At 38.9% G+C, this 21,133-nt stretch overlaps 1 protein-coding gene across 6 annotated transcripts in view; it reads left to right on the plus strand.

Annotated features, from left to right (window-relative positions):
- Nucleotides 1–21,133, plus strand: part of LOC311271528 (unconventional myosin-VI) — a 147,481-nt gene that overhangs the window by 25,886 nt on the left and 100,462 nt on the right. For all 6 annotated transcript variants that reach the window (XM_084377243.1, XM_084377244.1, XM_084377245.1 and 3 more), the window contains exons 3-10: nucleotides 3,346–3,415; nucleotides 3,956–4,029; nucleotides 5,744–5,873; nucleotides 7,943–8,048; nucleotides 9,229–9,284; nucleotides 9,369–9,466; nucleotides 10,014–10,178; nucleotides 18,989–19,069. In XM_084377243.1, the coding sequence (XP_084233369.1) occupies nucleotides 3,346–3,415; nucleotides 3,956–4,029; nucleotides 5,744–5,873; nucleotides 7,943–8,048; nucleotides 9,229–9,284; nucleotides 9,369–9,466; nucleotides 10,014–10,178; nucleotides 18,989–19,069 (780 nt within the window). The remainder of the gene's footprint in view (nucleotides 1–3,345; nucleotides 3,416–3,955; nucleotides 4,030–5,743; nucleotides 5,874–7,942; nucleotides 8,049–9,228; nucleotides 9,285–9,368; nucleotides 9,467–10,013; nucleotides 10,179–18,988; nucleotides 19,070–21,133) is intronic.

The following is a 21,133-nucleotide window of genomic DNA, read 5'->3' on the forward strand; positions in this document are numbered from 1 at the left end:
TTAAAGTCACTCATATCTGGTTTTACACCTTAGAGCCACGTGGTTTAAAACATGATCTCTGTGCCTTTTGTTGGTCTCATGATCAGAACCCTTTGCCCTTTGTTTTGTCTCTCAGGAAGTGACAGAATCAAACCAAACTTCAGCTGTCTTTGACCTTAAATATTCTATAGGTTTGTTGAGCCTGCATTGCAGTGTTTCCTGAGAGGTTCACTTCGGGGTAAAGTCTGTGTAAAAGCAGTATTTTTATTCACTAATCATTGCTTTGGAAACATGAAAAACTCGTTCTCCTCAGATCTGTTCTCAGAGCGAGTTTCCGGGCTGCAGCAGAGGCCTGTAACAGTCAGAACAATGTCCAGTCTGTCCTGCTGCAGCCAGTTTGTGCCAGTGTCTGACGACGTGTTCACTCACTGGCAGACCTCCTGTGATGGACGTCAGGAGGAGGACAGGGAGCATGATACCCCGTCATACTATCGGTCTTTGTCCTTCAGTGTCTGTGTGTCCCAGATGGTGTCCACAGTTTGATCTGCCTCAGTGTTGGTGATGGAGAGAGAGAAAAAAAGTTAAGGGAAGGAGAGGAGGCTATTACATCTTTATAGACTTTAAATGATAAAACATTATAAAGTATTTGAGACAAACAGACTAAATGTGAGATTTAAAATCTTGAAGTAACTTTTTGTAACCCTGGTTCTCTGAGACACAGTCTGATTGTGGGTTTCCTGTCTGCTGTATATAAAGCTTGCTGTAGCTGTCATAGGGACTCAGATGTTTATTGATAACTTGTTTTGTAGTGTGGCAGCTAGGATAAGGTAGTGATCAGTGATGCTAGTGCTAGTGCTATTAGCTCGGATCAAACCTGGGTCGTTCTCTGCGCTCAGCTGCTGTTTCTCTCCACCTTGGTTGTGATGAACGGTGTTCAGCTTCTTTTTCTCTCAGATTATTGGCCTTGCGTCACCTCCGCCTCCACCTCCTCTCTCTCCACTATTTTCTCCTCACGTGGTGCAGTGTTGTGGAATCCGTCCAGTTTGGGCTGAGAATGTGGAACATGCCACCACTAGAGAGAATGAATCGCCTGTACGTCACCTTGGCACTGCAGCCTCTGTTCTGAAGGCCCGCTGCAGCACCTCATTCTTCAGGGCAGATTAAATGGCTCAGGCCTGCAGAGAGAGCTGCTGGAGCCTACAGGAGCTGGCAGTGACCGGCCTGCAGAGCACAGAAATACAACACCCAGCACCCCCCTCTCCAAAACACTGAGATCACATGTCCCCACCTACGCTCGGGTATTACTTCAGGTTTGTTTGGTTTGAAATGCGTGGACAGTGAAAGCATCTGAGCCGAGGAGTAAAAATAAACCTCAGGTGGAGCAACGACTACATTGACATGCGACACTAATATGATTTTAGCCTGAATGTTAACCCCATAGTTTGTTTAGATATTAGAAATGAAGCATGAGGGATAAAACATCATCAGAGCATTCATGTGTACAGTGCATTGTACTGTGTTCCGTAATATATTATGATGCAGAATATGTCTCAGATGGGGTTTTTATTAGTTTTCTATAGAGGATCCCAATCACCCAAATCAAAAATAAATAAACACATGAATGACTCGATTAATAAATTAATGACATTAAATGCACCAAAAATATGTTGGAAATAAATCCAGGCCTTAATCAGTTTACATAAATTGCTGTTTGCTTTTGTAGTTTTGTACCTTCGTGTTTACTTTCCCGTTAAGTTATCCCTGTTATTTATTCATTTTTAAATGTATTTATTTGTTTGTGTATTCATTTCTAAGGCCAGTTATATTGGCTTTGCGTTTTACCCCTATTTATTTTCCCAAAGTTGTTTCTCTATGTATTTTCTTTTTACATTTCTTAATGCGTTTCGACTTCATTATGCTACTGAGTGTCATAAATAGGTACAGTAAGTAAAATGGAAAAATAAATGGGAATGTGAACAAATGGAGAACTTATACAAAGGTGAATAAATACAATAACGTTCCCATTTATTACAAATAAATATTAATTTATGTCACATTTTATTAATCAAGTAAAGCCTTTTTTTTTAACATTATCTTTCGTGGCATATTCATTTATTTTAGTAATTTTTTTTGTTTTGATTTTGTCAGGTTCAGTCAACACAAAGCCTCTTGCTACTCTACCGTCAGCTTTGTGTGTTGCCTCACCAAATGTTTGTTAGGCTGGGTCAGAGACAGATGTCAGAGACGGATGGAGAAACACACCTATTTTTTAAGATTATTAAAGACTTGGACCCCAGCAGGTTTTTGGATCCGCACAAATATCACAGAACTGACGTTTTCAAAAAGGTTCCTGAATGGATGAAAGAGGGAGGCTGTCTTCGTCTACCCGAGTGTGCACGGCTGCATGTTAACAGGAATATTAGTCAAATATTAATTTTCATTAGCCGTGTAAACAGTTCAGTGAGAATATTGTGTTTTTGGGAGTACTGGTAAAAAACAATATTTTGTGCATGTAAACATGCCAAACAAAGCGGAGCACAGCTTTACCTGGAGGGGTTTTCCTGAAGTGTTCACAAACCACAAAGGTTGGAAAACACTGGTTTAATCTCTAACAATGCATTTTTTATGAGTTTATATCTCGATTTGAAAAGTAACTCCATCTTCGAATAAATGTGATAAAGTACAGTGCTTCCCTCTGAATATTTATAGGTGCAAAGTAGCATCAAATGGAGACCTCATACTTTTTTACAGTACTTCAGTCAATGTACATCTGTGACCTTGACCTGATGATAAAGAGATTAGACGAGATGTAAAACCAAACTGAAGTGGAGTTTCTAAAACATCAAGACTGTTTCCTAACTTAGTATTAGCTCTCTTCTCTCATGTCATGATGTGACATGATTCTTCTTGTGAAATCTTTAATGATCTGTTTATAAAGCCGTTAATAATGCAGAGTTGTGTCTGTGCCGTGGAGGTGTTGACCGGTCGCTCCTTCCAGCCTCCTCTCGCTGTGATCCTGTTACCTGCTGCCTGCAAATAATTCATCAGGCCTTCAGCTGGACCAGCAGCTGGTATATTTATGTCTGGGTCCATGTATTATTTAAAGTTTAAAGTAACAGAAAGGACAGAAAGAAATAGATTTCCAAAAAAAGAAAAGAAATGAGAATAAAAACCTTTCAGTGATTTATTTTTTTCAAGATGGATTTTAATGGTTGACGACAGCCGTCCAACAAGATAAGTGATGGCAGTAAATCACTGAAAAGGAGGATATGTAGTTTAAGCAGAACTTGATGCCATGCCATGTTTTTGGTTGTACTGGCGTGAGATTTCTTGACTTAATGTTTGAAACATTTCTCTTTTTTGCAGACATTTTTGGCTGCTATCAACCAGGTGTTCCCTGCAGAGGAGGATGTCAACAAACAAGTGGAGGATAACTGTAAGTTTCTTCTTGTTACCTCATTTTCCCTTCTGTTATGTAGAGTTGTCTCCATCTGACAACCATTTTTTTTAAATATGAAATACTGTTCTAACTGATGTACTGTCCTGTAGTGACGTCTCTCAGGCCAAATATGAAGCTGTTTTCTAGAAAAGTTTCCAGCTGTGTTGCCTTTATCAAGATGATGTCTGAGGCTGTTTCTTTACAATAAAACCACACTCAGTCTCAGTGGAGAAATATAAGTGATCAAAAATTCAGAACAGACTTTGTTACAACCCACTTTCAGGATATTCTCTAGCCAATAAAACCGTTGACCTTAACCCACCAGTGAGTAAAAGATTGAAAATCAATTTGTCAGGACAAAACATCAAATGTTATTGTCTTTTAACCTCCACTTTAAAAACACAGTATACTAAAAACACATTAGTTTCTTTATTTAAAAACGCATTTCAAAGTCTGTTGTTGACCTACCTTACCTAATGTCCATGTGTAGTAGTAGTAGTAGTAGTTGTAGGGTAACCTTTTTTTTTTGTCTCTCAGGTTCTTTGATGTACCTGAATGAAGCGACTCTGCTCAACAACATTCGTGTGAGATACAGCAAAGACAAGATTTATGTAAGTACCGACAGTCAGGAGGAAATGACACATGTTAAAGCTGCTAAAACACTTGATTTATTGTTTGTTCTTCCTCCACAATATTATTATTTCCTCTGAAACTTGAGCTGATAACAGGTCTCAGACCCAAACGTCTTGTGTCATTATTACAATGACGACAGAATAAAAGGAGGAGATGCATGAAAGATTTGTTGCAGAGATTTTTGACATTTCCAGATGATCACTAGATCAGAACTCCTCCAGTCCTCTGCGTACTCTCTGAATATAATCAGCAACACAAAAAACAGTGATTACATGAGAAGTATTAGCAGCTTAAGCTGGACGCAGTGAACATCTGTGATATGACACACAGACTCGTCACCTCCTTCTGAACCTGCTGCACTATCAGACAGAATATCTGCTAATATTTGTTTTAACCTGCCTGCTGGAGCACCTTAGGGTGGAGCACACACACACAGGTACACACTTGACTGCACACTTGCTTTTTCACTTTCACGTGCAGACACACGTCTCACTCCTCCACATACTGATGGTAATGATAGTGATCTAATTATAACTTGAACATGACTTTCAATACAAAGTGATGTACCTCAACAGAAACAATGAATAAGTTAAACCAAAAGTTAAAACAAATACACGTTAATAATATACAGTTTGAAAACTTCGACAAACTGGAGTGAGATAAAGTCCTGTTTAATTCAATCAAGCTGAATCCATTATAAAACTTAACAGCCGTGTATCATTGAATTTTAAACCACCCGGAGCTGCTTAACCTTAATTTAAGCTCAGCCTTGAGCTTCATCATGCTCTGTATCTCACACACACACACACACACACACATACACACACACACACACACACACACACACACACACACATTTTTCCTGCTGTTCTTGGCACGACCATCGTTGACACTGTTAATGTCCTGACCTTCATCAGAGTCAGAGTCAGAATCTGATTTATTTCAAAGTAGGTTTTCACAACTTAAAAAGCATGAATATAGATATAAAGTGGTCAATAACATGTCGGAAATATTATAAAAACAATTTAAAAAATATGTAGAATATGACCATTATTTAAATGACAGAGCTGTACAGTTCAGTTTTTTTAATAGATGCCTACTTCATTTAAAGCCAGCTCCAGTGAGGACTGAACATGTTGTCCTCAGTTTCTAAAGAACTCCTTGTTTTTAAAACTGACCTCACTCTCTAACAATAGCCTACTTTTCTAAAAATATCCAAAATTTTCCACAAGTGTCCTGGCTGTCTGAAAGTGTTGTTGCTGTACAAAATATTCTGACTTTCCAAAACCATTCTCAACCCCATCAAACTGGTCCTCACAAAGACAGAAGAGCACACACACATAAACACGGGGCTCAGGTGAGCACAGGTGTGTTCTCTCTGCTGTGATTCAGCTGCTGTTGGCTGTGAATCAGACTCACACTGACATCTAGTGGCAGAAGAAGGAACTGATCCAAAGTCTAAGAGAGGACTTCTCAACTTTTTAAAGTCAGATTTATTGACACTTTATTTGGTCTCACTCTCTCACATAGTTAACGTATTTAACATATTCCCGTAGAAATGTAACTGCAGCAGAAACTATGTTGGGCAAAGGCTCCTCATTTTGGCTTTATCTTTATATTTTATATTTTTGCAATAAATATTATTTATATAATTTGTAATCCTTCTTCTCCTCCTTCTCCTTCTCCTTCCAGACGTTTGTAGCCAACATCTTGATCGCAGTCAACCCGTACTATGACCTCCCAAAGCTTTACTCGCCTGAGACCATCAAGCAGTACCGGGGCCGGTCCCTGGGCACACTGCCGCCGCACGTCTACGCCATCGGTGAGCAGACGCGAAACACACTCGCTGTCATTTCTTTAAAATACACGATGTGCTGACATTAAATAAAAGGTTGGTCGTGTTGTTTTCTTTTCAGTGTGTGGGTTCAGTAAATGTCCTCCTGGTTCTGTTATATATATTTCAGGCTTGTGTTCAGCAGAGTGAAGCAGAGTTTGTCCTTTGTTGGAGGACACAGTGACTAATGTGAACAGGTTAGGTAACAGTTTGGTCAGATGTTGCGTTTTATTATTATAATTTATATCAACTGCTGATCTCTTTGCTGTTAAAGTGCTGGCTGATGACTCAGTGATTCATCCTTTATTTATAGATGAGGTTGTACTTGTACTTGTACTCTGATAAAATGACGATGCTTCTTGATTTTGTTATTTGCTACTGAGTTTTGTCTGTTGTTTTTAAATAGAGTTTGGCTTTAGATTTTATAAGGCCTAATTAGGCCATCAGTACCCCCCTCAAAGAGGTCCATTACACATTTAATTTGGGACACAACAGGGTGCTTGGTTTGTGTAAAGAAAATACAGTTGCATGGCAATGAAATGAATGGATTTTGGGCTATTTTGCTTTCATAGCGTCTTCTTTCAGACCAGTGGGAAGAAAATGTCCAAAACACACGTGTAGGAACTGTTCATAGATCAAATTTCTGTTCTTGGCATTAATGTGAATTGGTGCATATTTAATTAGATTGCCTTATTTGCATATTCAAATGTGAAATTTCAGAACACTTGCAATTAATTGCAATTACTTAAAATAATTGTCTTAATGTAAATAATCAACTGGGGAAGTTTCATTGTAATATCTATGTTTACCCCATTCATGTGTAGTGTTAAATATTTTTAATAACATGTATGTATAAGATAAGACTTTATTGATCCCTCACCAAGGAAAATCACTTGTTACAGCAGTGATTGAGTGATAGATTAAAAAATGAAGAAAGGCTAAATAGAAATGCAAAACAGAATAATAGGAAAGTAAAATAAAATAAAATTGCTTATAAAAATAAAGACTATTTACCCTCTATTCACCTTTATGACCAAGATGGACAATTGCACAGGATAATTGCAGTAGTGTAGTTGTAGTTTTTGTTATATACAAAAAAAGTATATAAGAATTAACATAATTACACCAGAAGCAAGAGAGAATTGCAATTAATTAAATGATGAATTAAAATAAAGGCTCTTCACTTCAGCAGCACTTACATGTACACAAACCCTCCTGTTTTATTTCTGTTTATATTCTGAAGGTTTTTACAAATAAAAACATGGTGAAATGGAATTTTTGGGGGACTGTTGACAGTGTGTTCTGATTTATGGGGTGATAAAATTTCCAAGATTCTCTTTGTAAAAATCTTTGACTCTTATGTGTCAAGAGCATGAAACAAGAATTGTGTCTTCGTCCAGTACTCGCATAAAGGGATTTGAATATTTATACATAGAATTATACAAAAAGAACTTGTAATTTTGCTCCCCTCTCGCCTTTAGTCTCTCCCCTTGAGAAAATAACTTAAATAAAGATGAAAGCTGTATGTGTTGCTCAGCTATAAAGCCAAACACTAAAATTACAATGCGATCAAGAAGAAAATGACATGTAAATAAAACAATAAGCAAACTTAATAATAATGTTTTAAGTTTAGTTTAATTAAATTGTATCATCAAAAATGGGCAAACCAACTCTCTCTGTGATGTTTCTGGTCAACTTTATCATCATTATCTTTAACATAAAGTAGACGTTATTGGAGCATTGTAACTAAATAATCTCTTTTTGTAAACTAAATTTATACCAATTTGTTTTGTACATTAAACTACAAAAAATACAACATTTTTCTAAAAAAAATCAGTATGATCCCCTGTTGTAGTTTGCAATCTTGCCACCAGGTGGCAGTCAGCACTCAGATTTCCCACAGTCCCCTGAACTTTTCTATCATCACTCAGACTGACTTATCGCCTCTACATTGCAGTAAATAAAATAAAAGGTGAGTATGTGGGGTCAGCTCTGTGTCCTTGAGGCAGAGCAGAGTCTAATCTAACAGTTCCCTCCGTCTGTGTTTCCTCGTCCAGCTGATAAGGCGTACAGGGACATGAAGGTCCTGAAGATGAGCCAGTCCATCATCGTCTCAGGGGAGTCCGGGGCCGGGAAGACCGAAAACACCAAGTTTGTGCTCAGGTGAGGATGACGAGGCGCTTTTATACTCTGCAGACATTTTTGGTCATTTTTTAAAAATATATCTTTTTAAATTTCTGGATTCATTGTAGCTAATCACTGCACATAATAACAAGCTTCATCAGTCCATGTGTGTAGTGATTTCTTTTACCCAATTTAATTTTGTTGAATTGAAATTGGATTCATTTTTCATTGCATTTGTTTTACATGTAATGTCAGCTTATGAAGCATGTTGTTGGTATAAATCTTAACCCCCATGCAACTGTTGATACATTTGATGTTTTTTTAATTCCATTTTTGGATTATTTTCATGTATTATTGCATATTGCATACATGTTGGCAAAGGTATTTGTTTGTTATTTTCTTTTAGATTTTAACCTCAGCTCATAAAATATGTCTATAATACACTGTGTATATTACAGACAGATACAACTGTTGTACATATTAGAAACCATTCAAAAACTACTTTTTTATTTTTAGCATAAAATCATGCATCCTGTGTTATCAGTTATTCATTCAGTGGTCCTGGATGAGTTTTTGTAATTTTTCACTAGATAGTGAGACATACAGTTTACGTGTATGTTGGCCCAAATACATGCAATTTCCCTTGTGTCCTGAAGGGGGATTTGCATCATAATAAAACTTGACCCTCGTGCAACTGATAAAAACAAGACATTTAGTACAAAAAAATATATAGTCAAATAATACTATATATTAATATTATTTTCAACTTTCACTGGGTTACACATTTTTAGCTAATATCAGTCCTGATAATAACGACCAAATATTGATTCATATTCAGGATTTTAACCCTTTGAATACCAGTTTGTTTATATGATGCCACTGTGCATATATTTATTATATAGTATTTTTATGGCAGTTTTTGACATGTGGTCTGAGTAATTTTTTTTAAATGTAATTAGTTGCGTGAGGGTAAAAGTCACTACTCTATTTTGTTTTACTTTAAAATGTCAAAGATCTGTCAAATATACACAACTATCTTCACTGTTTGATGATTGTTTCTGATTGTTTCTAATATTAAGTCTTATTGATATAAATAAGGTTGATAAAGTTTCAGAAAACTTTGAAGCTGAATCAACTGTCACACTGTTTTGTTGTATTAAATATAATTAATGCTGATTTTTATGTAACCTGCTATAACTGAGCATGTTTCTCCTGACAGATACCTGACGACCTCGTACGGAACGGGTCAGGACATCGATGAAAGAATAGTGGAAGGTAAGATTCACTTCTGCTCTTCATCGCAGTCAAAGTGGACGTTTCCTCTGAATGAATGTGTGTTTTATGTCTCTAATCCTGCAGCAAACCCGTTACTGGAGGCTTTTGGAAACGCAAAAACCGTCCGCAACAACAACAGCAGTCGCTTCGGGAAGTTTGTGGAGATCCACTTCAATGAGAAGGTTCAGTGTTCTGTGTTATAATAAGAACTTCCAGCAGGAGAGTTTGTCTCCTGAGCTCTCTGCAGAGGAGTCGCACTTTAAACAGTGCTTTACAAACAATGAAAGTTATGAATTAAATATGACGCCTAATAGCTATGGTTATTTAGCATAAACAGTTTAGATTGATCTTCAATTATGAATATTTATGAACGCGTTTGCATCCATGAATAAACACAATATTCCCTGAATCATCTCAGACGCTTACACGGCAGAAAACAAACAGTAATGAGGGGGCAGACTCTGCTAGTAGGATAATTGTCACTGTGTCTGTTACAGCTGTGGATGTGCTGTGAATCAGCATATCTCCATATAGTTTCATAAACACATTGTGACCTGACATATTGTTGTTAGTTTTGCTTGTATCATCCTTCATGTGTCCTGATTTTCTACTTTATAAACTGGATTTCTTCCATGTTTACTGATGTGATACTCCTGGTATCTCCAGATGTGTTGATGTTGAATGTTTGTGGTATTAACACTTGTTTCCTGTCTGTGATCGTGTGGTCAGAATGCGGTCGTGGGCGGCTTCGTGTCGCACTACCTGCTGGAGAAGTCGAGGATCTGCAGACAAAGCTCCGAGGAGAGAAATTACCACATCTTCTACCGACTGTGTGCCGGTGCCACCGAGGACATCAGGCAGAAGTTCCACCTCAGCTCCCCGGACACTTTCAGGGTAAGGATACATCACAGTTTCTCTTTAATCTCCTTTAGTTTGATCTCATCGCCAAACAGACATCATCTGTTGTTTTACTGACTGCATGCCAGTCAGCGCTTAAAGCCCTCAACAGACAGGTTTTCTGCTTCAACGTCTCATCCAGTAAATGTTGGTTTTGCGATAGCGCCATTTCTATCCACTTTTGAGCCTTTCTGAGAGCAGCCTTCCTCTTTAAAGGTCGAAAAATTAAGCTCCTCATGATGAACGATAGTTAGGTTTGTTGTTAGGCAGCAACCTTGAGCAGCTAAAGTAGTTATTACAGCTGAAGAGGAGGAAATTAGCGCGAAGTAGTATGTAAGTAAGAGCAAGAACCTTGTAAAGGAATGGTGGATGGATTAAACAAAACAGGACTTTCATTCACGAGACCGCTGTTAGTGTCCAGGTATGTTTGTAAAAGAAGTTACAGACGTAATGAAGTGATCTGAACCCCAAACCACAATGTCGTCCTAAACCTAACCAAACTGCAACCTTACTGTAAAGGTTGGGTATTTGTTTCACTGTTATGCAGCAGCAGTCATGACGCTTTGGAAGACACTGACAATCAACCTATTCAGTGGTTTAGGTATGAGCATGTGTTGCTGCTGTCATGTTTCCATTTGGTTGTCTTTTTGACAGCGGCACAAAAATGAATACCAGTTGGAAATGCTAGATGGAAAAGTCGTCGGTTTCCACTTTAAACCAGCAGCCTGAATACAGTCGACTGCACATTCAGCACTTGGAGGCATGGATCTTGTTCAGGAATCATTAATTTGCTGGTACAAATGAATAATGTGAAACATGAACTACTAAAAGTGTGCATTTATTATCATATAAAAATGCTCCGCAGACACTTGCTGGTCTGTGTAGAGGTCAGCTTGTGGCAGAAACTTCAGCAGCTTTCTATTTGAACCTGCAGGGAGACACTTTACTCACTGATATTTTCATGCTGGTCAGTTCTGAGATTTCAGGCTGTTTTCCTTCCCATTAGACTTCGTCTTTCAGACCAGCGGCAAGATTTTTGCATATTTAACTAGATAGCGTCATTTGCATGTTTAAACATAGAATTTCATAAACTTAATAATAAAAAGTAAAAATGTTTGTCCAAAAGTAAGAAATCAACTGGGGAAGTTTCATGCTGAACATTTCTTTCACTATTCAGTAGTGTTTCTCCTCAGCAGCTGCACGTGTTTGTCTCCTCTCATGACTTGTTAGAGCAGCAAATGAGTTAAACTCTCTCCAGAATCATTAACTGAGCGATATTCAACAATACGCAAGTGTCCAGAAATGTAAAATGCTGGTGCGTAATTAGTTTTGAGAAATGTCAGTAGATTTATTAAATGTTGGCCTGGAGGCTTAAAGTTATGTACTGATTCCCCTCTGTGTTATTACCTGCCACAACAAACAGCTTCAATATTAAGTACATCTAATTAAAGATGTTAAATACCGCAAAAATAACATTGTATTGTCTATTTAATAGCAAGAATCCTCACTGTCACTCCTGTAAATACACTCTGAAGTCCATGTGGCTGTTAAATACACATCGGTTATAAGAAGAATCTTTTCAGAAAGAATCAGAAGCACAGTAAGAGCTGCATGAGTCACTGAGTACACTGTGTATAAATATAAATATGAATAAACCATCTGAGAGAAGCAGCAGGTGGTGGAGAGAATGATTCCATCTCTAAGTGTGAATAACCATCTTCAGTTATTTAATTTAAGTGATGTTTGTATCTTCAGAGAAACATATTTTGTAGAGGATTTGTCTGTGTTGTTTCGTCTGAGTGATGGAGAACAGAAGTTCAACAACATCTGGAGGAGCTGGTTGTGTCTGTATATGATCTAGATGTGATGTCACTACGCTCATCTGGCTTAATTATCATCTAAGAGTAATTTCATGCTGATGTCGGAGAGTAAGCTTTTACTCTGTCAGAGCTTAGAGGGAAGCCTGGTACATGTTTGTTTGACTTAAACCATGGCCATACATTCTTAAAGGAAAAGTTCACCCAAAAGTGTCATTTCATCTATCATCTCCTTCCTCCATGCTGATGGAAAGTCAGGTGAAGTTTCACAGAACGTTTCTGGAGCTTCACAGCAAAACAGTGTTGCAGCATTCTCCTAAACGTCTGAAGTAGCTGGGGATTTGTTTTAAAATGTAACAAACGTCATTGGAGCTTTCGTATGGACATACTCTTGCAAGTTCTTCCGACCTGTGAGCTATTGATCTTTCTCTTTAAATTCAGCATGTCACCCTGTATGCTTTTTAAAATTATTTATGACATCAAAGACAACATTTCACATCTCCTTGATTTTCCAGACAATTTTGTGGCAAGAAAACTGGGTCATTTTAATGAGACATAGCCAGTTGTGTTTGCAGCGACAGCAGCAGGTTGCTGTCACAAGCCAAAACATGATCTTTTCATGTGTTTTTTGTGCCTAAACACAGTATTGTCACAACAAACTAAACCCTAAAGAAATCTTAAGTGTCCAACTTATCTGTGATTTGCAGAAATGTATAATGCCAACATTTATTCTCGTGATTTGGTTGTCTACACTACATTTTCTCCTGTGATGATGATGATGATGATGATGATGATGATGATGATGATGCCACAGATGATCAGAGCTCAGTCCACTTAGAGCCACTCAGATGTTCGACATAATGACACACAGATGTAGGACATTACCCACCTCAGGTCCTGTTTCAAGTCTACCACAAACCAGGAGGATTAGCGAAGACCTCTAAATCTCTGTTGTTGTGCCTATTTGCACATGTTAAACAAAGCAATAGAAGCACACACACATTTTGAACGTCTCCTGCTCAGGCCGATGTGTCCGTAACAGACAGCAGAGGGCAGCACTGAGCCGTCAGGGAGCCCAGCTGTCTCTGGCAGCATGTCTTCATTAAAGCTGCAGCCCATCTGGCTGCTCTACTCGCTCTGTACTGTGTGGGATCAAACGGCCGAGTTTACCATCAGGTTTGTTTCCTATTAAACATAAACTGTTCCGCTCCAGTTACAAACAGAGATATTTACAGTAATGGCTGCAGTGAAGCTGGGTAATGCTCCGATAATGGCTGTTACATTTCAGCTGCTGGTATTGATCGGTGCTGTCACAGCTCTAAAGTTGTAATCAGTAGAAACACTCTGAGAAATCAGAACAGTTTAGACTTAATGTATAGAAACTAGATGGCTTCCAAGTTCTTTACAAGGAAACCTTTTTTCTCTTTAGAGCAGATGAACGGATAACAAACTGTCAAATCTTTTACTAGATACCCCAGGCACAGTGATGCCAGTAAATCTGTCAATCAATGCAAAATGATAAGTGATCCCTACAACTGTGATAAACAAACAAAACAAATCCAAAAGCCGGATTGTTCAAAGTTTTTCTTTAAAACCGGCAAAAAGTAAGACTCATAAATGTGTTAAATCTGAACACACAGTTAGATGAAAAACTGTCTGTGTGCAGTGTTCCCTGTGTGCTGTGCGGGTCATATACGTTGACGTGCACCAAATGACACATCGAGGTATTAAAAACCCCACTGATACTGGATTTTTTGGGGCCGATTCCGATGTTAGGGAGTACAAAATTTGGATATGTCTAGCCGATATTCATATTCATACCTAAATTTGTGGTTATTAAACAGACAATTCGTTACAAAATTACGTAACAGAGGCAGGATGTGTTACAGTTCAACAGTAAACCTTATTGTATATGACGATGTATCTGCAGAAGGCCGATATCAGCTGATAAAATCGGTTCCTTAAAGGTGCACTATGTAGTTAGTAGAAATTAAAACTCAGAATTTTAATATTTACAGTATTAATGAAGTAATAATACAAACTCAGAAATATAAATGTTTTCCGTAACCAAAAAAAACAAGCTGTTCTCAGAGGAAAATAAGATCCCAGAACACTGTCTGAAGCTAGAAAGGTGGCAGGGTCCACCACATATCAACAAAGTAAAACAGTATGAAATTGTGTTGTCCTTTAAGGTCACTTTGTTTATTCAGTTTATCTTCTTTCTCTTCTCATTAACATTTCATAAAGGAGAGTGCTCCTTTAACGTGCTGTATTTCTGATGGGGACTTCCTAATATCACACCAGGACATGATAGCTGTTTTGAATCTGAGAATTCTGTTTTGAAATGTCTGTACTTGTATGTTGTTACCCGGCTGAGGGAGTAACGGAATACGTGGAACAGTTGTGTAATTTGGTTTCTTGCGTTGAGAGGCCTACGCGTAATATGACGGCCCACCTCTTAAAACACAACGCAAGTTGAGGTCTAGGCTACCTTTTGCAAATCGGGTGCGTTCAGCGCAACTCTCTGCCTCTGGAAACTCCCGAAGAACTATATATATAAAAAAGCTTTTCTCGATCTGAAATGAAAACAGACTCAGCAACTGTCATGTCATATTTCTTGCCTAAAATGTCTTCAAACCCTGAAAAAATCTCTGAAATTCATCCATTGCTTATGAACATGACTAACTAAACACTATCTGAAATAACTGTTTTAGAAGTTTCTCTGTGATCAGAGCCATATCTCACTTGTGTGCTGAGTCATGCTGGATGGCCCTGACATGCATAGAGAAGCCTAAAACTCAACTTTATTCAAATGAGGAGCAGGCAGCGTGGTGCCCCATTTCTCAGAATGCAACACAAGCTGAGCGAGGTGTCGGCTACTTTATGGAAATGCGGTGTGTCCGGTGTGACTCATGCCTCTGGAAAGTCCTGTAAAACTATAAAAGCTCACTGAAATGAAGACAGATTCTGCAACTGCGTGTCTTATTTCTGGCCTCAAATGCTTCAGAAACACATTTCGGTGTTGAAATATTTTTGTTATATAAAAGGAAGTTTCCAAACAAGCCGCCATGCTGGTCAGGTTTCAAACCGAGGAGCAGACGACCCAGGGGTGCAATCAGGAAGTGTGTGTGTGGCTGTAGGAGGGAGTAGCCTGTGTTGGTCAAGCATCCAATGCTTGTCTGATGAAAACAGCTGCATGCTTTACATATTTGTTTCATCTATTGTTCATATAGAGATATTGATTGGTGTAGCTTTAACTACATTCAAGAATCTCGACATGATAATGTATACTTTATATTAATGCCATAAGTGAACTAGAGACAAAAGAAAAAGTCAAATAAAATATGATTATAAGGCAACAATATGCAGCATAAATAGAAACAAACCGATGCACTGGAGTGCGTCTTTGTTTTTTTGACCTCAGGCTGAAATCACCTCATCTGACTCTGAAAAGTGCTGATTCATGCTCACCTCCTCCTCCTCTGTTGGAGGAGAAAACAAAACGTTTTTGAGTCTTTTCCACAGAGTCATCCCTTTTAAAGGCAGCTCCTCAATTCAATCGTCTATTCTCACCTGCGTCATTCTCTGGCCTTAAAGTGCCCTGCACTCTCCGTCAGCGTCCCCCCGCAGCTTATTACACCTCCTGCAGTCCGTTCAGCAGCTTCTAATGGCTTCATATATCTACAGTTTTCCCTGCTGGTGGGGAAAGTAAAAAAAGATTCAGTGATTATAGCAGTCAAGGACCGAGCTCAGCGGCCGTGATGAACTCCTGTGTAGAGTAGTTTGTGTATCTGCAGTGTCAGGAAAAGAACTCAGATCCTTCACCGGAGTAAAAGTATTAGATACTGCAGTGGAAGAGTAATCAGAGTTAAAGGAAAGGAGGTTGAAGCAAAGCAGGAAGGACACAAGGAAAGAAGAAGATGGAAAGCAAGAAGGAAACACGTTTACAAAAGTAAACAAAAGAAGGATAGAGGGATGAAAAGAATGCATTAGGGACAGAAAGAGAGAAATAAGGATAGAAATGAGTGAGGAACAAAACACGAAGAAGCCAGGACATTCACGAGACGGATATGGAAAGATGGGGGGAAAGACATGCAAACAAATACAGAAAGAATGTACAATGGAAAGAGAGAAATAAAGACTGAGAAACAAAGGAAATAAAGAAAGTAAGAAGTCAGAACATTAACGGAACAGCATAAAAAGATAGAAGGAAAGACAAAAAGAGGGCATGAGGAAGGAAAAGAAATGATTGCTTAAAGGAGGAAAGAAATAAAGAAAGAATGAAGGAAAGGAGGCAGGATATAAAGAAACAAGTACTGAAAGAAGGAAAGAAATAAAGAAAACATTAGGGAATGAAGAGATTAAAAAAAAGAAGACGAGTGGGAAGAAAAGGGAAGTGAGGAGAGAAAAGAAATGTAGAAAGCAAAGAAAAAGAAGCAAAGAGGATGGGAAAGAAGTACAGAAAGAAAGAAGTGATCCAGTATTTGAAAAAGCTGAAGACTGAGAGAACAAAGGAATGAGGGAAATAAACAGGAAGAGGAGGAGAGATAGAAGGAAGAAATTGGATGAGGCATGAAGGAAGGAAAGTAAAGTAAAGGGAGTGAAGGATGAATTATAAGAAATGGAAAGACAGGAGGATACAATGAATATATATATATATATATATATATAGTGGTACATTAGTATCTTATCTGACATTAAATGTGACTAACAGTGGAGTTAAGGTCCAGTATTTCTGTGTCGAGGAGTAAACAGTCGCTCCTCCTCTGTGTTCGGAGCAGACGGAGCCTTGAGGCGACACCGGGCTGTTTTGTACGAGTTCGATTGAACAAGCATTTGAAGAGGAGAAAAACAAGAAGAACAAAAAACTGAGTGTGTCCCATCTGCAGTGTGTTGACGAGACGGATGGCTGAATGAGGCTGAAGGCTTCCCCTCGGCTAGCCTTGTAATGAAACTTTTTGTTTATGTCCATCTGCTGCACCGAAAGGACTCACCTGTCCAACAGGAATCTCTCGCTTCGCTCCTGTCCAAACACACCGGGGAAGGTTGTCGTCATTACCTCCATTCTCTGCACATAACAGGGGAGGACAGCTGGTGGAGAGCCATTAAAACTGGGACAGAGTCAATTACCAGAGCGGCGGGATCGCTTTTGTGCGGATGCAAATTTAATTTTCAGAGGAAAACTGAACAATTGCAACCAACGGAAAAGCAGATTGATGCTTCATGCAACAAGGAAAAAGATGTGCAGACTGTCACTCAGAGAAACACGTTTTGGGATCAGAATATTTCACATCTCTCTCGAGCTGTACGCTTCCAAGATGTTCCATTGTTTAACGGCGTCTCGACGGGAACGCTGCGTTTGTTTGTCACGTTCCACAAACCGACAGTCTGACAAACGTGAAAGTATGCCGAGTCTCTCTAGCTCTCATTTTTCATGAATTCACACGAATACATCTATCAGTTTTCGTTTGTTGGTTTTCGTTTGTGTGACTGTGAATACTTTCAAGCAGAGAATGTCTGAAAGTGCTGTCATGTTACGTCTCGTTCCTCTCTGTGACAGCAGGCGTGTCCTACAGACTACACTTAAAGGCATTTTTTAAGTCGTTTTTGGCACATTTATTTCTTACATTGCGTAGATTTACACCGGGTTATTGTTTCTCAACAAACAAAATGAAACAAATGAATGAACAAAAACAAAGTAATGAACCCAATCAGCATCTTGTAGGCTCTCTGTCAGCATCCGTTAGTGTTTACATCCGACAGACCATGACCGTAACAAGAGTGTTGATTTCACCAACTTGAGTCTGATCTCACTCTTCCAATGCTGTTGTTGGCAGTGGGACAACGGTTTATACATTAGGGCTGTCACAATTTTGATTTGAAACCAAAACCAGTATCGGTGACTCCAAGTATATTTTTCTCTCCTACCTGAGTGCGCTAGGAGAAAACAAAAACACTTCTAGCTTAGCGTCAGCCTGCAGCTGCACTTCCAGACACTGAAGATCAGCTGACTGGAACTGGATGAAACTCTTTTCTTTCCTTTTATCCTCTATTGATTTGTTTTAGAAGAGGGTTTACTCTGGATGGATTTTATCCTGCTGGTCCGGTCACAAGCTCGATTCTTTCACCTTAAGGCCACCACTGTCGTGTCTATCCTTTGTTAATTGGATCACTGAAGGCTGGTACTTTTAGTTGAACTCTGAACTTAATTAAATTATTTTATCTTGTCTATCTCTAACCTGCAGAAAGCCAACTGGATAAAGTCAAGTTGTTGTTGTTATTGTTAATGTCAGCTGTTCGGACATAAAACCAGTGATCTGTTCATCTTTACATACCCAGATGTGATAGTCGAACAATGGAAGACTCGTCAGTGCTTAAAACATAGCTTTTAAATCAAAAATCCAACACCGGGAGTACTTGACAATCCCGATTGTCCCACAGGTGTTCAATTGTATTCCAGTCAGTGCACAACGCTCGTACAGACGTGAAATGTTGCATCTGTGAAAATCAAAACGCCTCACAACTCTTGCTTCTGTCATCCCGGATTGCAGCAGCAGCACACTGACTGCCTTTTCCCTCATGTTTTGTGCAAAGCACTTCATGGTAACTGTGATTTTATTGGGTTTTTACAGCCTTGGTCAGTCCTGCTCTGAACCCCGAATAAACTCAAAGTTAAACCGGAGTGGACTCATGTTGTCTGAAGGGTGAAGGGGGATTAAAATGCTGAGTGAGGTGATTTTACTGACTGTACATAAAATGCGTCCTCCATTGGTTCATTATGCAAAGTTGCGCTTCGATTGTAAATTGCCTTTTTAATTTATTTTTTCCGGAACAGTGCTTTAGCATGATTGAACAAATAAAAATGAAACGTGCCAGGATGATTGTAAACAAAACACGATGTCCCAAATAATTTAGATATGTTTCACGTCTCATTTGAAACGAGTGTGAATATCTGAAGATTTGCTCAATCTGTCTCTTTGTGTGTTTCAGTACCTGAACAGAGGATGCACTCGCTACTTCGCCTCCAAAGACACGGACAAACAGATCCTGCAGAACCGCAAGAGCCCGGAGGTAAAGTACTCTGCAGCCCGACTCCATTTAACTCAATCGGTACAGAACCACATTCAGCAATAGAGAGCGTACAAAATGGTGCTGATGGAATGGGTGTAGTTTGTATTGTTTTCTTCTTTTTTCAGTAATATTATGGAGCAATACAGTATGGTACTTTCAAAGACATTAAATCTAAGTTTAGTTGTTATTCCTAAAAGATGTTCATGTAACAAGAACAAGAAGAGCAAGAAAACACGAGTGCACAGAGAGGGAAAGATAGAAAAACAATACAAGATATTATTTAGTTTATTGTGTCGTGTCTTCAGCTGTAGTTTCTAAACAAATCCTGACGTGTGAAATCTGGAGCTCCAGTAACGAGAAATAATAAGTAAAAGACCTTTACTCAAGGTAGCTGCAGGCTAAGTTACGCTAGCTGTCGTAGAAATAAGATTTAGACTAACAAGATAATTAGCTGAGCAGATACAGACACATCAGTGGCAGCATGACGATGATGATGGTGACGCTGTAGAGTGCGTATTCATTCGTTAATAACATGGTTGTTTGTTGTTCAGAGATGTTGTTGTTGAAAACTGAGGAGCTCCGTAATGGCTGCCAAAGCGCACGTTTCTTAAGATCACAATAGTTAATTTCTTTGCTCAGTTAAAGCAATAAATCAATACACTGAAGGTCACCAATTCAATATATTAGTTAAGGGTTTCAGCCAATAGTTCCCTTTGATTAAGTTTTTTTGATGAATTGATCATAACAATATATTTTAAATATCTCTAGATAAAGAAAAATGCCTGTCAAACATTTCTAGAGCCGAATTTGTTGTCTTAAGTGCACCTAGACGCTGGTTGCCACCTGCCATAACATGGAAAAAGCAGAAGAAAATGCATTAGCTAACTACTACTGCGGTGTGTGGCTATTTTGCTGTACAAAATAAAAATAATAAAGAAACAAAATCTTTATTTGAATAGCGGCAATTCAAAATAAAAGTCATCTCATGACACTTTCCAGACTGAGCAGGTCTAAACCATTCTCCTCGATTCATTCATTCCCAGAGAACAAACATTTCCCCCATGAGCAAGCACTTGGCGACAGTGGCGGGTAAAAACTGATTTTTAACGAGCAGAACCGGACTCAATAGTGGGCGGCCATCTGCAATAATATACTGTATATCTAAAGGTTGCTAACACTAGCTAACCATAAGCTACTGATCATACTGGATCATGTATGGCTGTAGCAGCAAACCTCCTGAGTGTACTGACTTGAGCCAACATGTTCTCACTCCCAACTTGTCAAATCCAGCAGCTTGGTCAGCAACCTCCAGCTCCAAACTATGACGCTCCACCTTACCTCCCTAGTGTCGGTGTACTTGAGTAAATGTACTTTCCACCACTGCAGGTGGTAAAATGCTAATTCTTTCCTCAGTTCATGAACTTTAAAGGGTTTTTTGTTCCCCTCCACTGAGAATTTTATTGTATTAGTATTTCAGCTGCAGTGTGTTTGCGTCCCCAGTGCTTTATTCTCAAGCTTACTTACAAGCTCATGCAAACTAAAAGTACAACAAGCGAAGCCTCTCGTCGCCCAGCGGGTCGTAACAAAGGAAACAGTCACTCTGCTGCCTCCATTAGTGCCTCCTTAAACCTGACTCAGCAACACTTTAGATTCAATTTAGATGGAGTGCCTGCTGCTCCCGTTTCCTCCTCACAGGTTTCCTCTCAGTGAGCGGGACAGTTTGCACCTTTGATTCACACCTCGTCACCTCCTCTGCTGTCGCGCTGTTCACTTGTCTGTTCATCCATCTCATACTGCTTGTCTGTCTCTTTCACATCCTCGTGCTGTTTGTTGAGTATCTCCTCTGCAGAACAGATTCATCAGGTCTGATTCTGATCACTTGTTTCTGTATTAGCCTCAGTAACTGGATGTAATCACTTGTACGTGGAAATGGCAGAAGCAAATCCTCTTACCAGACTGCTCACTGCAACAGGGAATTATTTATATAGATATTTACTTGTATTTCTGATTTCTACCAAATCTGCTGGATCAAAAATATACTTACAGTAACTTGAACAATCAATT

Source organism: Pagrus pagrus (assembly GCF_965226575.1).
Source record: "Pagrus pagrus genome assembly, chromosome: 16".
Taxonomy (NCBI): Eukaryota; Metazoa; Chordata; class Actinopteri; order Spariformes; family Sparidae; genus Pagrus; species Pagrus pagrus.